Source organism: Symsagittifera roscoffensis, chromosome 9 (genome assembly GCF_963678635.1).
Source record: "Symsagittifera roscoffensis chromosome 9, txSymRosc1.1, whole genome shotgun sequence".
Taxonomy (NCBI): Eukaryota; Metazoa; Xenacoelomorpha; order Acoela; family Convolutidae; genus Symsagittifera; species Symsagittifera roscoffensis.
This window is the reverse complement of record NC_087070.1, coordinates 46,663,636-46,682,322: the sequence shown is the minus strand read 5'-3', so window position 1 is coordinate 46,682,322 and position 18,687 is coordinate 46,663,636. Positions and strand designations below refer to the sequence as shown.

The window sequence follows — 18,687 nt, the reverse complement described above, 5'->3', positions numbered from 1 at the left end:
CGCCTGGGATAAAAAGGAAAGGGATAATTTGTCATGAAACCAATCTATATCATAAATTAATTTTTAATCCGCTATGGGATATTTTAATTGACGTGGGCTATATTGGCATGGGCTATTGCGTCCAATGGGATATATTGGCTCGGGATATTTTGTAATGGTATACTTTCGTGCGGGTACTTGTCCTGTTTCTTAAGTGAACGCACGCCAATTATGTCACAAGGCTACATAATTGCTAAGTCACAAGCCAAAGTGCAAGCAAATTACGACGCATGAGCAGTACGAGTCAATTTAAAAAAAAGAAATTTAAGACCAGGTTCGAACCCTCTTATTTTGTTGCGGGTCCCCTTCCCTACCTCTACGCTACAGATCCATGATACCTAGAAGCTCAAGTGCTACTTGTAACATAATAGTCTGTCTTAATATCCTTAGCATTGGCTGTACTTAATAGCTGTTTATTGATCAAAATGAACACATTTTATCGCAACAAAATATCCGTCGCAACAATATTTACGACTTAGGTTGGAAAAAAAGTTCACACTATAAAGAATACATATTTCAAAAATCCTATGTTCAACTAACTATTTTATATTGCCGTTGAAACTAAAGCCACTGGTCTTTCAAGATTGTTCACTTCTGCTTCAAGTATCCCCAAATTCGGAGATCATGTGCTCCGCATCATAGTGTTATTTCGTTTCATTAATCGTTACATGATCCTTTTTCTACACTAATTCGGAGATTAAGAAATTTTTCTGGACAAATTTCATAAAAATACATCCTTAATTGCCGTGGTTTTCAACTAAGTGTCATTAAGTGAAAACTCAATCATTTCAGCGAAAAAATCTGCAAATACTTATTACTAAAGAGGTTGAATTTAGCCTAGAGGTGTGTAAATCCTTACTGTTTTCAATTTATTACCGTTGATTCTACTTGGATATCTTTTTTTAGATGGGCAATTTTTTGCGTTCGATATCAAAACATAACTTGGGTCAAATAACCAAGTTAGTAAGCCAAGTTTAGAAAGCTCAAAACAGTTTTTATTAGGAATTTGAATTCTAGTAAAATTTATAAATCTATGCAGAAAAATATGATCAAATAACCCTAAAATGTTATGAAAATATGGCCACAATATTAAGAAAATATACAGCAAATATAATTTTAAAAATTCGGGCAAAATCATTGGGCAAAAGAAGCAATTAAAATTTGTAATCGCTAAAACTGTAATCGCTAAAAATTCACTGGCTCAAAACTTGACCTCTATTTTTACAAGCTTCTATTTTTTGATGAAAACATTCAGTGTAAGTTTTGATTAGCCTTGAAAATGTTAGCTGCTAATATGAATGCGCTTAACGAACAACTTGAACAACAAGTTGACCGACCATACTTAGGTAAACATGATAACTTCACTGATTATTTTTACTAAACTGAGAAACTTTTCAGTTTCACACTTCATGTTTGCCTCGGAAGCATTCATGCGCGCGTAGCAATGATCGTAGAAATGTATCATAGTTGAGCAAAATTTGAAAATATAGTTAGAAAAGTTACGAAAAACAGGAATGTCTTTGTCTGATTTCAAATCTTGAAACGAGGGTCACAAAACAGCAGCTGGTAATCGGCTTCAGTATTCATAAACAGCTACTAACAACAGCACAACGATTATGAAGAGTCTGCATTTGTATTTGTCGTAAACCATCAAATGTGCCACGGGGGAGGTGGAAAACTCCAAAGCCCCACAGAAACTCAATGAGGCTGATGGTATTTGTTTGTGGGATGTCTAGTTTGAAGATGTTTTCGGTGATGCAGCTGATGGTTTACTGCCACACCTTGACTGAGGCATCGCAGCTGCCTGAGAAAATGAGGCCCCTGGATACTGTGATGCAGGTGACAGCACCCACGTGTCTTATGAGGTTCTGGATGCAGATGGCTCTTTCCAGAGACCACACCCGGATACTTCTGTCTTGGGAGGCACTGAACACTCGAGTATTTCCAGGCACCTAAAGACAATTTACTCTATTAGAATTTCATTTGCTTAGTTCCCACCTTCATCGAAAGAAAACGTTATCGAGACACGAAATGAAAATTTCAACAATTGTCTAGTTCATAATGCAGCCATCAGACAGTTGGAAAAGAATCATAACAGCAAGGAAACAGAAAAAAAACTCACTTGTTTTTTTTTTGAAAAAAAAAATATCTTTCGAAAATACTCACTTGCTTTTTTTTGAAAAAAAAAATATCTTGCGAAAATACTCAATTGTTTTTTTCAGAAAAAAACATCTTTAGAATTTCAAACAAATCTTTATTCCCTTACAACTCTTCGAATTTCAACAAATTGAGAACGCTGGATCAATACGCAATTTTTTTCTTCCGCTGGAAAATCTGACAACTAAAACCGACTTTCGAATTAGAACTCGATCAGATTTTTTGTGACCTTAACGTATTTTCTGTTCAATAGTGGAGTTTGCCTTCCTTTCAACAAAGGAAATGAAGTAAACTTATAAAGAAATTAAAGTCAAACCGCTAAAATTCAAACTTTTTCATGAACAAATTTCCTTAAAAAAATCACCAAGACCAATATAAGAGTATTGACTACGTTCATAACACTTAAAAAAAATTTTTGAATAAAAAAGGTAGTTTAATTGTAAGCCGTAAGACAACAAATCGTCGCAAGCGACGATTCGCAGCTATTTTAAAAAGCGACAATTCGCACCAAGCATCAATTCGTAGCCAGCGAAAATTAGCAGCACGACTAATTTTGCTAACTGGGGGGGGGGATTAAAAACGAGATCAATATAAGAGTATTGACTACGTTCATAACTTTAAAAATATTTTTTGAATACACAAAGTAGTTTAATTGTAAATCGTAAGGCGACAATTCGCTTTAGCATCAATTTGTACCAAGCGACAATCAGCACGAGTAATTGCTATATGGGGTGATTAAAAACTATCCGAATTGAGCAAAACGTTTTGCGGTGGTTGTGTGGGGGTATTAACCTCCAGCAAGCAATCAACAAAATTTTCAATTTAGCACCAGTTTTGAATTAAAATGAAATGAATTAACCGTAAAGATAGCAATTGATGCTAGTATTTTCTAAAACACCTTTGTTTCAATTTTACTTAGCAAATCATTACACTTACTGATACCATTATGCTTTTAAATTTTGTCATGAGTGAGCGAGGAAAATAGTAATTTGTCCACGATGGAGAAACTTTCTATCTAAATCGCCACAACAATATAATTATAAATCCAACTGGCGATGCGCGAAGAGACCGTGTAAAGCTTCTGTTGCCCCAATCGCAGATAAAACAGTCAGCACATCTGAAGAATATGGCCACAAAAACATTCCATGAAAATAAAAAGTTAAAACACGAGTGAAAGTGAGAGGAAGAACTTTCACGTGGTACGTCTAGAACTTTCACGTGGTACCACTATTGCAGCCGAAATTGGCCAGGCTGCGGTAGACCTGAAGCTAGAGGTCAAGTGAGAGCTCACACACTATCATTGCCATGGCATGGGATCGAATACACGATCTGACGATTTCAAAGTGAACGCCTTACCACAATGCTAAATGTCTCTTCTAAAAGGTTGTTGTTTGAACTAACAAAATTCTCAATAGGGTCATGAACTATTAGCCATATCTTGATTTGCATGATGCATAAATATAATTTCTGCTTTCTTTTCTGTACGCAAAGTAAATTGTATAGATCAGAAAGATCAGAATAATGACCTCAATTATCATTTTTCAGCTTATTCGCGACTCTGAACCCGCGGAGCAACTAATTTTCTAAAAATTTTGTGTTACTTGCTTGCACTGCAACCAACCCATTACACTTCTTTTTCATCAAAAAAGTATATTTAAATAACATGGAGGTCAAAGTATACAGGCTACAAGTTAATATATAAAATCACTGTAACATTTCCGTTTCAATCAAATTGAGTAGTAATGTGTCACCTGTAGAATTCCGACAGAGTGCACAGTAGACACATGACCTTCGAGAGTTGCCTTGGACTCGAACGTAGAGGGGTCATAGATGAGGACTTTGCCGTTCTGGCAGCCGGCCACCAGCAACTCCGAGCTCAGATCCAGACTGTAGATGTAGCCGAACTGTGTACCGAGACTACGCACACACGGCACCTAAAGTCAATTTTTTGAAGCTTAAATAATTAAAATCTTATTTCGCGGTTGATCGAAATGAGTTAGCAAAATTAGTATCCTATCCATAGAGGACTCCAAATTCAGTTAAGTTCTATTTCTAATGAATTAAGAAGAATTGTTCATTTTCTCTCAAAATGCTCATCTTGAACATTTAAATAAATGAAGTATCCAATCCATAGAGGACTCCAAATTTAGTTAAGTTCTATTTCTAATTAGTTAATGAGTTTCAGATACAAGAATGCAGCTCTTTCTTCACACATTTTTGGGTCCCGATAAACATCACAGATGAACAAAGCATCAAGCCTTTTTCGCATTGCATTGACGTAGCAAAACTTTGACGCAGCAAAACTCCGATATCATAAATTTAAACGCAGAGGCGAAGCAACCCTTTGCAATAGTTTGACATTAGCTAACAGTTCTCAATGAGATTTCATTTGCTTGTAAATGTAGTAAATTTTACGGTTTTACGGTGAATGGAATAAATGTAAATTTTAGTGAATTATTATTATTATTAAGCAGGGGCGGATCTAGGATTTTCTCGAGGGGGGGGGGGGGAGTTTGGGGGCCCTGTTATTAAGACTAAAAAGGAAGACAAACACACTTTGCGTAAAAATATTGACTGTTGACTGTAAAAAGCTGCGACATACTTCATATTTTTCAAAAATTTAGAATTATTTCAAGATGAGGCAAGATCCAGCCACTCTCTGACACAACTATGATTCCAGCTCATTCCATAAACACGGCTCAGGCGGAGGAATCATTTGGTAAAAACTGAACTTTTTTCTAATTTTAGCAATCAGATAAAACCATGGTTTCTACCGATCTGATTATGGCAAATATTAACATTTGAGGAAATTTCGTGGACCTCAATAGCCTGCACCATTAACAGAATGCATCAAAAAAAATCAACAGAGGCGAAGCTGAGCTTCGCATCACCTGCGATTCGAAAAGCATATTGCGCTACAAAATAGTGAATGCAAAATTACTTGAAAAAATAACTTAACAAAGTTGAAAAATTACAGCTACAAAAATTTCATATTTGTATCAGATGAATTTCATTAACAGCCCTTAAAAAAATGGAAAACCTTTACCGACCGACAGGGACGGATTTAGGGTGGGGGGGGCGGATGCCTTCTCTCAGGGATTCGACCCCCTGCCGACCCAAATGGTCCACCCTTTGTACTATTCTGAAATATCCATTCTTGGTGACGTACCCTAAAAGTTTTCTAAAGGCGCCAAAACACACTAATTTTGAGGGGGGTGGGGGGAGTGCCTAAAAACGCCTGTTTTTCAAAAACTTTTCTGCGGCGCAGAAATTTTGCCTAAAAAGAGTCTTTGTAGTGCTAACATGGTTTTACCGAACATGGTAAAAAAATATCGACAAAATTTTCGAAATTTTTTTGAAAAATCCGCCCCTCTCTTCGAGAAAATCCTAGATCCGCACTTGCCGACCGGCATTAAATGCGACAAACTTTGGGTCGAAACCTGCTGACCCGAAAATGAAATTTTTATTAAATTTTTAAGTTTTTACGACCCATCCAAACTAAAAACTTTACGACCCATCCAAACTTTGAATTGGAACAAAGCCTAAGCGTCAAAAAATAAACCACTAAAAAGCCTCCCAGATAAAAACATGGCGTTTAAAAAATGAAAAATAAACCGACAGAAACTAGGACGAAAACCAGGAACCCAAAAAAAAAATTCGGAAAGATAATAACCTGCAGCGGGCTTGAAATAATTACTAGCTAAGGGATAGAACTTTTATTTGAAATTTCAAAAAACTGAACATGTCAGATGAAAGATCCTCTAGAAGTGAAGATCCGTTGGACAAAGTTGATTACAGGAAAAAAGTCTAGTACCCTATTGCAATACCTTTGCTTATCGCAAGGGTAACTAGTGAACAAAAAAAGAATATCACAAGAACTTTGAGTGAAACTCTTGTGATTTAAAATTAAAAAATTGAAAATTTAAACCAAATGTTTGCTGTAGAAACCTATATTTTACGGTAAAAGAAACAAACTTTTAAGACTGGAAATCTTAGCTCGGCCCACGTAACAGCCTGATAGTAAACTCAAAAATGATCAGAAAAATTTCGACGTCGTGCTAATGGAAGTATCTTGAAAGCGTAAGGCGAAATATTTATACACGTCGAATTATCCCGCACAATATTGCTCCAAATTGAATTGAGGCTAGCTACTCGGTAGTATTAACAGCGTACGACTCAAACTTTGATAGCTGATTTTTGATATTATCCAAAAGTAATTGTTTTCCAATATTTTCTTCTATCAAAAACTATATATCAAAAACTATTCGAGATCAATTATGGGGCAGTCGGAACATTCAGGGCTTTGCCCCGACAAACGAGTAGTCTTCTATGTCTCTGTGCACCCCTTTTTTGAAATAATAACAAGACTGCTCGTATCGGGGCGAAATCTGAATGTTCCGACTACCTTTTAAGGTCTATGGAGCAGTAATAACAAGAAAACATCCCCCACACGTCATATTAAGTAAAAAGTGATAGATTTTATTTCTATTAACAAATCAATAATGGCATATCACCTTCCTTGAACCAATTTGGATAGATTTCTAAGACGGATTAAATCTCGCTTACGCCTTAATAGCGCGAAATATATCGCGCGTTAATTTTACCAAATTGGCAATCTTTAAACCCCCATAACTTTACGAAAAAAGATCACAGGTGAAATATCTTTTCAAAATTAAGCTCAGGACAACAATAGCTTTCGAATGAAATAAAAAAACTTTCGTCAAAAATGGCTAGTTTAAAAGTCGAAATTTATCTGAAAAAAACCCAACCCGAGCACAAATATTCCGTTACTTTCGTTACGAAAGTCGGAACAAAAAAGTAATAATGGGATACATGATATACACAACTATTTAGCGCAACGAAGCAGTCTAACAAAAACAGAATTGGTTATTTTGAACAGCCAAAATAAAAGACAAAACTATACATAGATGAGAAGCTTCGCACCACTTGCGATAAGTCGGAAGCATAGCATGGCGAGCTATTCAACAAAACTACAACCATTGAAACTTTCATACCATGATTCGTCCTGAATTAAATTCATGTTGGAAAAATCATATCGAATAGGACAATTTCCTACCTAAACCTAGCATTAGAAAAAAAGTGGTACCTAAGCCGAAATTACATAAAAGAACTTACAGCCGATTGCAATATTCTTGCTCCCACAAATGACATCACATTCATAAAAAAAGAATAACACGCAGCAACGGACAAGCTAATAGACTTCGCTGAAAATTTCTTGAGGGCCAAAACTGTCTAAAGTTTCAACACACGATTCGCAAACAAATTTGACCGCGCGAAAAATGTTTTTTGGCTCTTTTTCCTCCCTCCCTCCCTCCCTCCCTCCCTCCCTCCCTCCCTCTCCTCTCCCCCCCCCCCCCAACCTACCTACAATTTTTCACTAGTAGAGTTTCTGTTCACATTGTCCGATCGTTCTGAAAATTGACATCAATTTTTTGACATGCGGACTAATTAAGCGGTGCCAAACATATTCGGTTTGCATAATTAACCTTGTAAAACTACTCGTTACACCATAAAATTGATGGTCGTGTGAGGTGGGTGGGGGGTTGTCTTTTCCCAGTAAAAACGATGATTCGAACTTTTTTCTCTAGAAGCTTTAGCATGCGTACTAATTATTCTATTACAAACACACAGATCTTATTTATTGTTGTAAAACCACTCGTTACGCATAAAGCTGACGCAGCAAAGTTTTTAAGAAAAATAAATTGTTTAAGTAAAAATTGTGGAGTGGGGGAGAGGGTGAGAAAGATTTGAAAAATTCAGTTTTGAAAAAATATATAGCAAGATTTTTTGACAATGAACTGAATTTCAGTAATTTATTTATTAGAACCACACGCGGGAAATTGTCAATTGATTTCTGAGCCATAGCAAAAGTCAGCAGTGACATAGTACAGAGCGTCTGTTGATTGTTTAAGTCGCCAGTCGTTGTACAGTCGACCACTCATTTCTCATCATTTTCTGAATCTGTTAGCCGGTCCCGAAAAAAGTACACTACTTCAAGGCTCGTTTTCAGTCTTCGGATGTTTATAGTGATCGGAGGAGCGAATGGTGATTGATTTCCACTCGGAGGAGCGAAGAATTGTTCTAAAAACCGTGCGTCAAAAAAACGGTAATGAGTACAATTTCAAGGTAGAAATCTCAAAACTGACAAAATAAAACATTGCAAGTATCTATTGTGACATACCACTTCTTACGCCCTTATAAAATGATCAAAACTGTCTAGTTTCATTGACCCTATAATAAAAAAAATGTGCACCCATACGTCGCGTAATTCATTTTGCCAAAAATACGTCGGCAATTTTTTATGGCTTCTGTCGAATCATGCATGATGCGACGTATGGTTGCACATTATGGTCAACTCGGGGCCCCTTTAGCACTTATGACCACCTATTAAAACTATGGAGCATATTTTTATTCAGAAATGAAGTTGAAAATATTGTTTGAACTGAAAACGAGCTTAGTTGTAGACATCAGAGAACCCAATTGGAATCAAAAAGAGGCAAAACGCACAATATTACAATATCAGCAACAGCAACAACTTACCAACTATGATGGCAGAGCATGTGAATATTACCATGAAAAAAATGAATCCATTTGCTCTGCCTGTGTCAAATCTGTCCCGTCTTAATTTGCCGACTGGAGGTGGAAGCAACGCCATATTACGCAACAATGCAATACACGTAAGTAACTTGGTTTTTCAATGGAAAGAGCCTATTAGTTTCAATTTCGTAGTAAAGTCAGTGTCTCTCAAGAAAGTCACGAAGAATGGGCCCTTTTCCCCAGAGTGCAGATGATATATTCTCCACGCCGATTTCAGTAACTTAATATTCGTCATAAACAATGAAAATAAGCCAACCAGATACTTTATCGACCTCAATAATTAGATTTTTCCGCACCGACCCCCCCCCCCCCCCACATCACATTTGAATTTAAAAAAAAATAATTGTACGTTGTCGTAATGTAATGAAATTTTACATGGTGAACAAAATAACAATTGTGAACACATTTGCTGTTTATACATAATGGCTCTTTTCCAGTTTCCCACCCCCCCTCGTAAAAGTACAAAACAAGCCGTTCAAAAAACTTTCACACGCATTTTTCATGGCAGAAATGTTGTAAAAATGTGTTCACCTGTTCACGCTGACACGTTTAGATGCAGTTCCTAACATGAAAAGTCATTTGAAATAGACTTTCATATAATGAATTTCAAAAAAATCAAGGGGTGAACTGGAAAAGAGCCATTATATCGTAACAGCACGCATTTAGCCTTTTAAACACGTTAGATAATTAATTACAGATAAATAATCGACTCTAGGATAAAAAATTCTATGGAACTATGATCAGGCTGCATGTAAATTTTCATAGCAATCGGAGGCTCTTTTCCAGTATCACAACCCCTCGAAAATTACAAAACTAAGCTGTTCAAAAACTGTTCACACGGCATTTTGCATGTAAAAATTTGTTCATCCGTTCACACTGACACGTGTTAAAGCAGTTTTTTTACATGAAAATCAATTTAAATACTTTTAAATATTGAATTTAAGAAACAATCAAGAGAAGGGACTGAATAAGAACCCAATCGGACGAGGTGAACAATGATTTTATATGTTAAAATTCGCACTGGGGGAAAAGGAAAAAAACCCATTTGAATGCTTTTTTCCACTACCCACATTTAAAGTTCATTTAAAAAAAAACCTTTTAAAAGTTGTCATAATGCAATGACATGTGGAGTGGTGAACAAAATAACTACTTTGAACAGATTTGTTTTTCATACTTAGCATCAAAACATCACGAATTAGCTAAAAGGGCTCTTTTCCAGTCCCCCCCCCTTTTCAAATTACCGAGTTTTATTTTTATTTTACGTGTTATTAGGGCTAAATGCGTGATGTTACGCTGTTAAGTATGAAGAACAAATCTGTTCAGAATTGTCGATTTGTTCACCACGCCAAATTTCGTTGCATTATGACAACGTTAAATAAGCTTTTTAAAATTGAATTTGAAAGGCGGGGGGGGGGGGGAAACTGGAAAAGAGCCGCTAAAATAACACGGCAAACTAAAAAAAATAGATCTTTTAAAATGTGGGGGAAAGTGGATAGAAGCCAATTTTAATATTAGTTCACCCTAATTTTCAAGTAAAATTTCTTTCATTTTGCTTCATTCTTCTTGGTTTTATTGATCTATTCACCACCGGATTTGAAGGTATAATACAAAAAGTGGCACATCATCATCATCATTGCCGCCTTATCCCGTTCAAACGGCGGCGACGGGGCATGCCTGAATCTTCGAGCGCCAGTTTGCTGTCGTGGGCGTCAGCTTGTCAGTCTTAGCCTTCAGATTCGCTATCAAGACAAGTCTTGGCCTGCCTTTGGGTCGTTACTCAATCGCATTACTCGCTCGAAATTACACTAAACCTCAAAATCTATTTTTCAAACCAATTTTTCTCGACACTGGGACAATTTTATGAAATGAATCACCACTGAAAGGACTTTAATATGATATATCACTCGATCCATTCCGATGACTACTTGTTGTAGCTGATATTGCGGGAAAAAAAATAAAACACATCCGAAGGCAAAGCTCCTCCCCTTTTTCAGCGATCGGAACAAAAAAAAAACAGGTACTACGAGATTCGAAACCCTGCTTCCGGTGCAACAACCACGTGTCTCGAAATTGTGTCATGGCGCTCTAACTTCCTCTACTTTCCACATGCTTTATTCTTAGACATGAGGCAGTTAAGAATGCGCCAATTCATATGCTGTGTAAATAACCCATAAACTTTGCCCAAATCTTTGCACAAAAAGTGGGCTGACCGAATAAAACTACGGTCGCAAACCAAAAGATCGTAATAGGCGATTCAAAACTTTGGCGCTGTTCGAGAACTGAACTTTGATGAAACAGGTGCAGAAGTGGTTACCTGATTCAAACTATTAATGATGATCAATTTTTTTTTTACAAAACTGACGTTGAGTAACGTGGGTTTTTGATCGCAAATTATTAGAGTTTGCGACGACAATAATTCGTTTATTTTGTGCGGTTTTTTACCCCTAAATGTCTATACTTTTAAGAAACATTTACCCTCGAAAGAACTAATTGAAATGACTTGCTGTTATAAATAATTCTAAAATATGTCAGAAGGAACAAATTTTTAGATTTTAACAACATTATTCCCTTAAGATGCAAACTGTCGCATAAACAACTTTTGACAGCTTTATATTGTAATTTAACGAAAACCCGAAAAAGCCCATTGAGTAAAAAGTATTTCAGCTGACGGAAAATCAAGCCTACTATCAGAGCATCCTTGCGACGCTGTTAGCCTTATTTGCTCAGAGTCCGAACTCAACAAAGCCAGACACCTCAAGGATCACAAATAACATAGAAAACATCAGGTACCGTTTAACTAAACTATGCTTTGTACAAATATCCAACAAAGAGAAGCCGCCTTTTTATAATCCGCTCAGCTTCGTTTTGACTAGATGGTAACCAAGGGCGGAAGGGGCGACCGCTTCACCCTCTCAATTCTGGTTGTCAAACTGTTCCGAAAAAGTATTGCTTTTGGTAAAAAAAATTTACAGGCACCAATTTCCAAATTTGATTCCTGTTCAAAGTTTATTTTAAAAAATGACATTTCCAAAAGCTGGCTTAGGAAATGCACTTTTTATGCAAGGTAAGATCAAAAATAAAAATCCTCCGGCACAGGCTGATCAAGTTAGCGTTGGGCCGGGCAGGCTTAATGGTGTTCTCCCATACGATTCAGATTTATTTTATACGAGTCGATGAACGTAGTTTAGACTCATCTATAGGTCGCGATGATGTTTTTCGTTTTTTTTTTTCAGGAAAAGCATTGTTCAGGCTCAGGCTCAATATTACTCCCCCCCCCCACCTCACACGAGCTTCAATATATGAGTGTAACGAGTGGTTTTACGAGGTTGAGTATGAAGACCAAATATGTTTGTCGTGGCCTTATCAATCCGTATGTAATTTTTCGGCTCTTTTTCCTTTTCCGCCCCACCTCACGCCAGTTTCAACTTATTAATAGTGTAACTAGTGGTATTACGGCGTTGAGTAGGAATACCAAATATGTTTGTCGTGGCCTTATTGGTCTGTATGTAAATTTTCATAACAATCGGACAATGTCGTCAACAAATTTACATGTAAAAATTTGCAGGTGGGGGGAAAGGAAAAAGAGCCAATTTTTAATTTTTCAATACAATCGGACAATGTCAACAAATTTACGGCTCTTTTTCCTCCTCCCTCCTCCCCCTTGCAAATTTTTATATTTGAAGTTACTGTTCACTTTGTCCGATTGTCTTGAAAATTGACATGCATACTAATTAGGCCATGACAAACATTATTGGTCTTCATAATTAACCTTGTAAAACCACTCGTTAGACCTTAAAAGTTCATGTTTGAGTGAAGTTGGAGGGGGGGAGGGGGGGGGGGAGGAAAAAGAGCCTTACTTTATTGCGGTTTGACTTATGATTCTTTTAAAGTTCACTTCATTTCCTTTGTTAAAATGAAGGCAAACTCCACTATCGAACAGCAAAAGTGCATTGTCACGAAAAACGTGATCGACTTCTTATTTCCAAAATATAATTTAATTTTCAGATTTCCCAGCGAAATGAATACTTCACCTATTGATCCAGTTTTCTCAATTCGGGTTAATTTTATCAGGAATAAATTCAATAATAAAGTGTTCTAGTAATTCAAAATGTTTATGGCCATCTATTTTTTCTCGGAAAATCGGATTTTTTTCTGTTTACTTATGCGTCTGTCAGTCAGCTATTTTGTAAATTTATATAAATAACTCTGTAATTAGATATCGTTTGGAAACAATTTATTACTGGATAGTTCATGAGATTTGTCTCTTTAAAGAAATTATTTTTATGATAGCTTCTTTGGATGGGGTTCCGGTGACTTTGCTAAATATCGTGACAAAGACCTTCAACCTTCTCCAGAAACAGGAGCAAACAATGACGAAGAGGGAGCTGGTATCCATTTTGGTGGCTGGGATGAGTCATTCGTGTATGCACTGAGTGGTCTATCCGATCTGATGACGGATACTATGGAAAAAGTTGGACTGGTTAACTTCCTCCTCCTTGTCATGGTCATCTCTTTGCTCTTTTCCATTTCAGCTGTCGGATTCATATTCCTATGCTCCTGCTTGGTGAGATAAACTTTTCAAAAAATATTAAGATATTCCTTTTTCTCCCCAGCTGCGAATCTTTAATATCTGTATTAGAAGAAATCTTGTTCGCATGGTCGGAGTGTAATGAGTTTTGGCACGTGAACCTATTATTTCACTACAAACATATTTGTTCTTCATACACAACCGTGTGAAACCACTGATAACATCGTCATGTCGATGTTTATTTGTGGTGGGTAACAATATTTGTCTGGAAGGGACGTTCTTGGTGGAAATTACTTTGTATCGTTACCCCTTATGCAACTAGAAACAGTATAATTATATCTTTATTTGCACGAGTTTAGTTGAAATGTGACGAGAGAAGTGACTCGGACAGTAGCAGCAGCCAATCAGATTCGGAGGATGTAGAGGATCGTCAAGCTAGTGAATCAATTTGTACTGAATCCCCCGCCGACTCAGATTCTGAGGCCAAAATACAGTACAAGAAAAAACTACAGGCACGAGTCAATAATTCAAGACGAAAACGAATTCATCAGAAGAAACTTAAAAGAGCTGATATTTCTTGTAGCTGAAATTTCATTTAGGGAATCTCATTAGGGATTTTAAAAAATAAGGACTAAAATGTCTAACATCTGTCATTAGCAAAACTCATTGGTTAGTTTACAGCATTTCGAAGGGGATTTTTGATGGGTGATCTGACAGAACATCAGCTGGTACTAAAATAGCGAAAAAAATTCACCCCAAACCTGACTTTTAAATGAAATACAAGAAGTTCAATTTGATTATTTCAAACTGTTTGATTCAATCAAAAGATCATGTTTGCAGGAAATCTTCACCAGAACCAAAGTGACTTTCAAGCAGGAAAAGAAATCGCCAAAACCAACCCGGCAATCTTTTGTCCGGCTGCCAAAGAAAAATGTTGAGACTGAAAAATCGTGTGACACCGAAATAGCAGTAGCAGGGCAAAATTATGCCAGAAATCTTAGAGAAATTCAAAATCCACGAATGCAAGAAGAGTCAAAAGCAAAGCCATCTGCAGAGAGAAATAACACAAATCATGCTTCCTGTCCAAAGACTCAACCGATAGTGGAACCGTTGAAAATAATCAAAAACGAGATGCAATCAGATGCCAAAATATCCACTCAAGTTTGACTGTTCTTCGATGATAGCATGGCGAAAATATTAACCAAACGTGCAGTTCTGGCAAGTCAGTAAAGTCAATCAAAAGAGTCATTTAATGAGAAACGGAAATACCTTCCCAGAGAACTTATCGTAATGGTGAGACAGGAAAATAAAAGAAGCTTTGGTGATCAATTTTAATCAGCTAGCTTATAATCGAGTATTTGAGAAACAAACCAAGAATTAATTTTGTTTCCAGCCGCCTATAAAACTAATTGCTTGTCTTATTAAAACACATTATTTTATTTTAACTCGAACCCGAAAAGCCAACCTCAGAAATTCGTGATCAATGAGAAAGGCAAATGCATGATTTGTGGGCAAACTTAATTTTATGGGTGGCTTTTTGTTGGCCGAAATAGCGCTAACTTATGACTAACAAACCTAGATAACATAAATTCTCAATTGAATTGACTTTTGAAAAAAAATGTGCTTTCAAATTTTTGTCTTAATTCTTCAAAAAAAAATAAATTTGCATTCGAAAATCTATTCAGCAGAAAAAGCACAGTAAATATTTACGTTTCGTTCCCAAATCTCGCCCTTTGGAAAAACTAATCTAAGCTAATCAGCAAAGCATCAACAAGACTTCGAAGCAAAAATTATTGAAACATGTTCACGATCCTTTTATTGCATAAATTGAGCAATATCATTCCTGCGTTATTTGAAAATAACTCGTTTGAAAAAGATATTTCACATAAGGTTTGCTAATCGCAAGCGTAGTAAACATATAATTTTTCTAAGATAAGAAAAAATTGAATGACTATAAAAATTTTCAAGCTTTAAAATTCATCTTTTTTAAAATTCATCTAGACAAAATTTATGTCCTCTATCAACTTCTTTTGGCACTTTTCCGCTTGTTGGCTATTCTCCACTTTACATTTCCCATTTTCTATTTAAAGCCTTTTCACGGCTTTTTATGTCTAAACTCGCAATTTTACAATGTAAGTTATGACACAGAGGAGAAGCAGAGCTTCGCGCCACCTGCGATACAAAACAAGAAAGCCGCAAAGTCTGAAAAACCGAAAAAACTAGAACGATAAAAATGAATTATAAAGTCAAATTGACCCTCAAAACACAAACACACAAAACTTATATGCTCGTCAACTGAAACAATCTGAGGTCACTAAGCCGATATAATATAGGTCGAACTCCATTAAGCCAAAACATAAATGAAGCCTGAAAAAAAATCCCAACATTATGGCCATTAAAAAGTTGATGCGCACACTCGCACATAAAATCTTTTTTCGCTTGTTGAAAGACGCAATATGAGTGACTTAAGCTAATTTTATAAAGGTCGAAACCTCTCATTTGGAAAAAGGAAAGGAAAAAAAACGAAAATTTTCATGAAAAAATTAAATTCTACTAAGATTTTTTGCGTTTTGTGCGATCCAAAAGTGAGCATGAAATTACTCAAAAGTAAGTGGATAAGCCGATAAAAAAAAGCCGAAAGCATTTGTGCAGAAAAAAAATTTCAAACGAAAGAAAAAATACAGGAAGTAAAGGCTAGTCAAATTACAAATAGAAGAAAAATCAAAACACTGAAAGCAACTACAATGTAAATTGTACATTAAAAAAATTAACATCTAGGATGTGCAAACTACGCCGATGAAACATAAGCAAACTAACAAAAAGCCGAATTTTTTTTGAACGAAATATTTTCCGTGTTAAAAGAAAACCGGTCCTGTCAGATTCGAACCCTAGACCTTTGATATCCTAGGCGTATTCGTTACCTCCACAGCAAGTAAGGAGGAGACGCAAAGAAATATGAATTTATTATGAACTGATTTTAAGCGCAAGGGTAAAGAACATCTCTATTCACATTTTTTAGTTTGTTCATTAATTCAAGTTTCATTGAATTATCACAACGGTAAAGTAGTTTTAAAAAATTTGAATTGGAAAGTGGGAAAAAGTTCACATTTCTAAAGTTCACAAGTTTAAATCTGGTACATTGCAATCATGTTTTCAATAAAAATATAGTATTGATTCTGATGCCTCAGCTCTGTTTTAGTTTATTCATTTGACAAAATTCTTCATTTGAAAACAGGCGATTTCACTAACTACTGCGTGAAACTTACATATTTTTATATGGCTCAAAAGAAAATGCGCAGGAAAGTTAGCCACAAAAAACTATGGATCTACTTAACCGTCTCCCACCAATCGTATCTACTTACGAATCTCTATCCCTCTAAATAAACACAAAAAAAATAGCACTAGAGCGTTTTATTTAGATCACGAAATGTGATGCATTCTGATTGGTTGGAAATCGACTAACTTAACCAACCAAACAATATAGTCTCTTTCTTGGAAGGGGAAAGTTAAGTAGATCCAATAATACGAAAACATAAAAAACCTATTCGAAAAATTCAGTCTAATCAAAATCATTGTTGAAACACAAAGTGAATCAAATTACCATGAATCAGCAACAAGATACACTGGCACCGAAATGTGAGAACTGCTGACAATGTGGTGCATAATAAAAAAATTGTCTAGCCCTCTAGCCCTGAGGTGCATACTAAGCAAGCATTAAATTTAGAGTTCTATCAAACCAAAATCAACTACCGGATGAGCCTCGGGCAATTGTAGTAAATAATTAAGGCCAAACTTGAGATTATCATTCTTCATACTTAATCGAAAGTATTTTTAAAGTATTTTCATGCTGGAAAAAGCGCTCTGTTGTGCAGACCGTCACGACGACGGTGACAACGATCTGGAACAAAGCAAAAATTACTGGCATCGCTGCTGTGTGGTAATTTCTCAGTGGATCAGAGAAAAAAAAACACAATTGGCAAATCAAAAGTAAGTGGATAAGCCGATAAAAAAAGCCGAAACCATTTGTGCAGAAAAAAAATTTTAACGAAAGAAAAAATACAGGAAGTGAAGGCTAGTCAAATTACAAATAGAAGAAAAATCAAAACACTGAAAGCAACTACAATGTAAATTGTACATCAAAAAAATTAACATCTAGGATGTGCAAACTAAGCCGATGAAACATAAGTGGATCAGAGAAAAAGTGAAACATAAGTGGATCAGATTTCTCAGTGGATCAGAGAAAAAAAACACAATTGGCAAATCGATCTACAGGACGAAGCGCAACGGATTTTTCGAAGATTCGAAATCGCTGAGTCAAACATCTGGAAGAAATCTTTCGCATAATTGGTCCCAATCATCTCCGCTTGACTTTTCTTCTGCATACTTGTCAGTTATCCAGTGGGATAGCAGCCTGTTGATATGTTCGTATAAAGCAGCTGCTCCAAGAAAGTGCTCGTGGGGTCTATCAGTATGAAAAGAATTATTTAAAGATGTGGTCCTAAGTGCCGAATATACGGAAGGAACCTGTGTTCCAATTCACTTGAAACCTCAACCACTGGTAAATATATATATATATAGATTGAATCCATAAGAGTTAGTTTCAGGATTGAGATAATCAAAAACATTGGATGCAAGTGATTTCGAATCAGTTTTGACAAAACAAAAATGGTTGAGAAACGCGCTTAAATTTTTTGTGCAAGACGTGAAGTTACCTTGGGGATCGGATTCTTCAGGTCACTTCGGCGACCGAATAGAAAAAATAAATATGCAGTTTAAATATGCCGTTTAGCATTGATAATAAGTATACATATTTCTGCCAGTGACTGGGTTACCCCAGAGTACCAAGTCGAAAAGCGACAGGTTAACGGTCTGTCAAGGGGTCTTAAGCAGATTATGCTATCTGAAGTCTACATCTTCGAGACTCAATCAGCGCGTCGCCTAACTTGGCTCCGATGCGACTAAAAAACTTGAAGAGTCGCAGGCGTTGACGGTCCTGGGTTGCGAGGCTCAGGAGTGAAAAACTGGACGAGGAGGGCGCTTTTCGGCCACTGGTAAGAATGCCTTTAGCGTCTTGAAACCTGAAGCCTTGATTGCATGTCGCTGAGACATTTCGAAGATGGAAGGCGAAGTAGAGTCCAAAATGCAGTAAGAAGTCCAGATAAGAAAATTTCAAAATGCGCAAGGTACTAAATATCCTCTTGCAAAAAAATTTGTCTTCATACCAAGGGGGATTTAGGGGGGCAGAGCCCCCCCCCCCACGCCTCAAGGATTTGTTTAAGTCGCCTTTGGCGCTATTATACACTTATTTTGAACGGGTGCACGTGCTGAAAAAGGCAATTTTTTGG

The 18,687-nt window shown here is 36.4% G+C and overlaps 1 protein-coding gene across 1 annotated transcript in view; it reads right to left on the bottom strand.

Annotated features, from left to right (window-relative positions):
• Positions 1-1,110: 1,110 nt before the first annotated feature.
• Positions 1,111-18,687, bottom strand: part of LOC134853951 (E3 ubiquitin-protein ligase TRAF7-like) — a 31,271-nt gene continuing 13,694 nt past the window's right edge. Inside the window, 2 exon segments of the mRNA XM_063869968.1 lie at positions 1,111-1,991; positions 3,948-4,130. Coding sequence (XP_063726038.1) covers positions 1,809-1,991; positions 3,948-4,130 — 366 coding nt within the window. The 3' untranslated portion in view covers positions 1,111-1,808.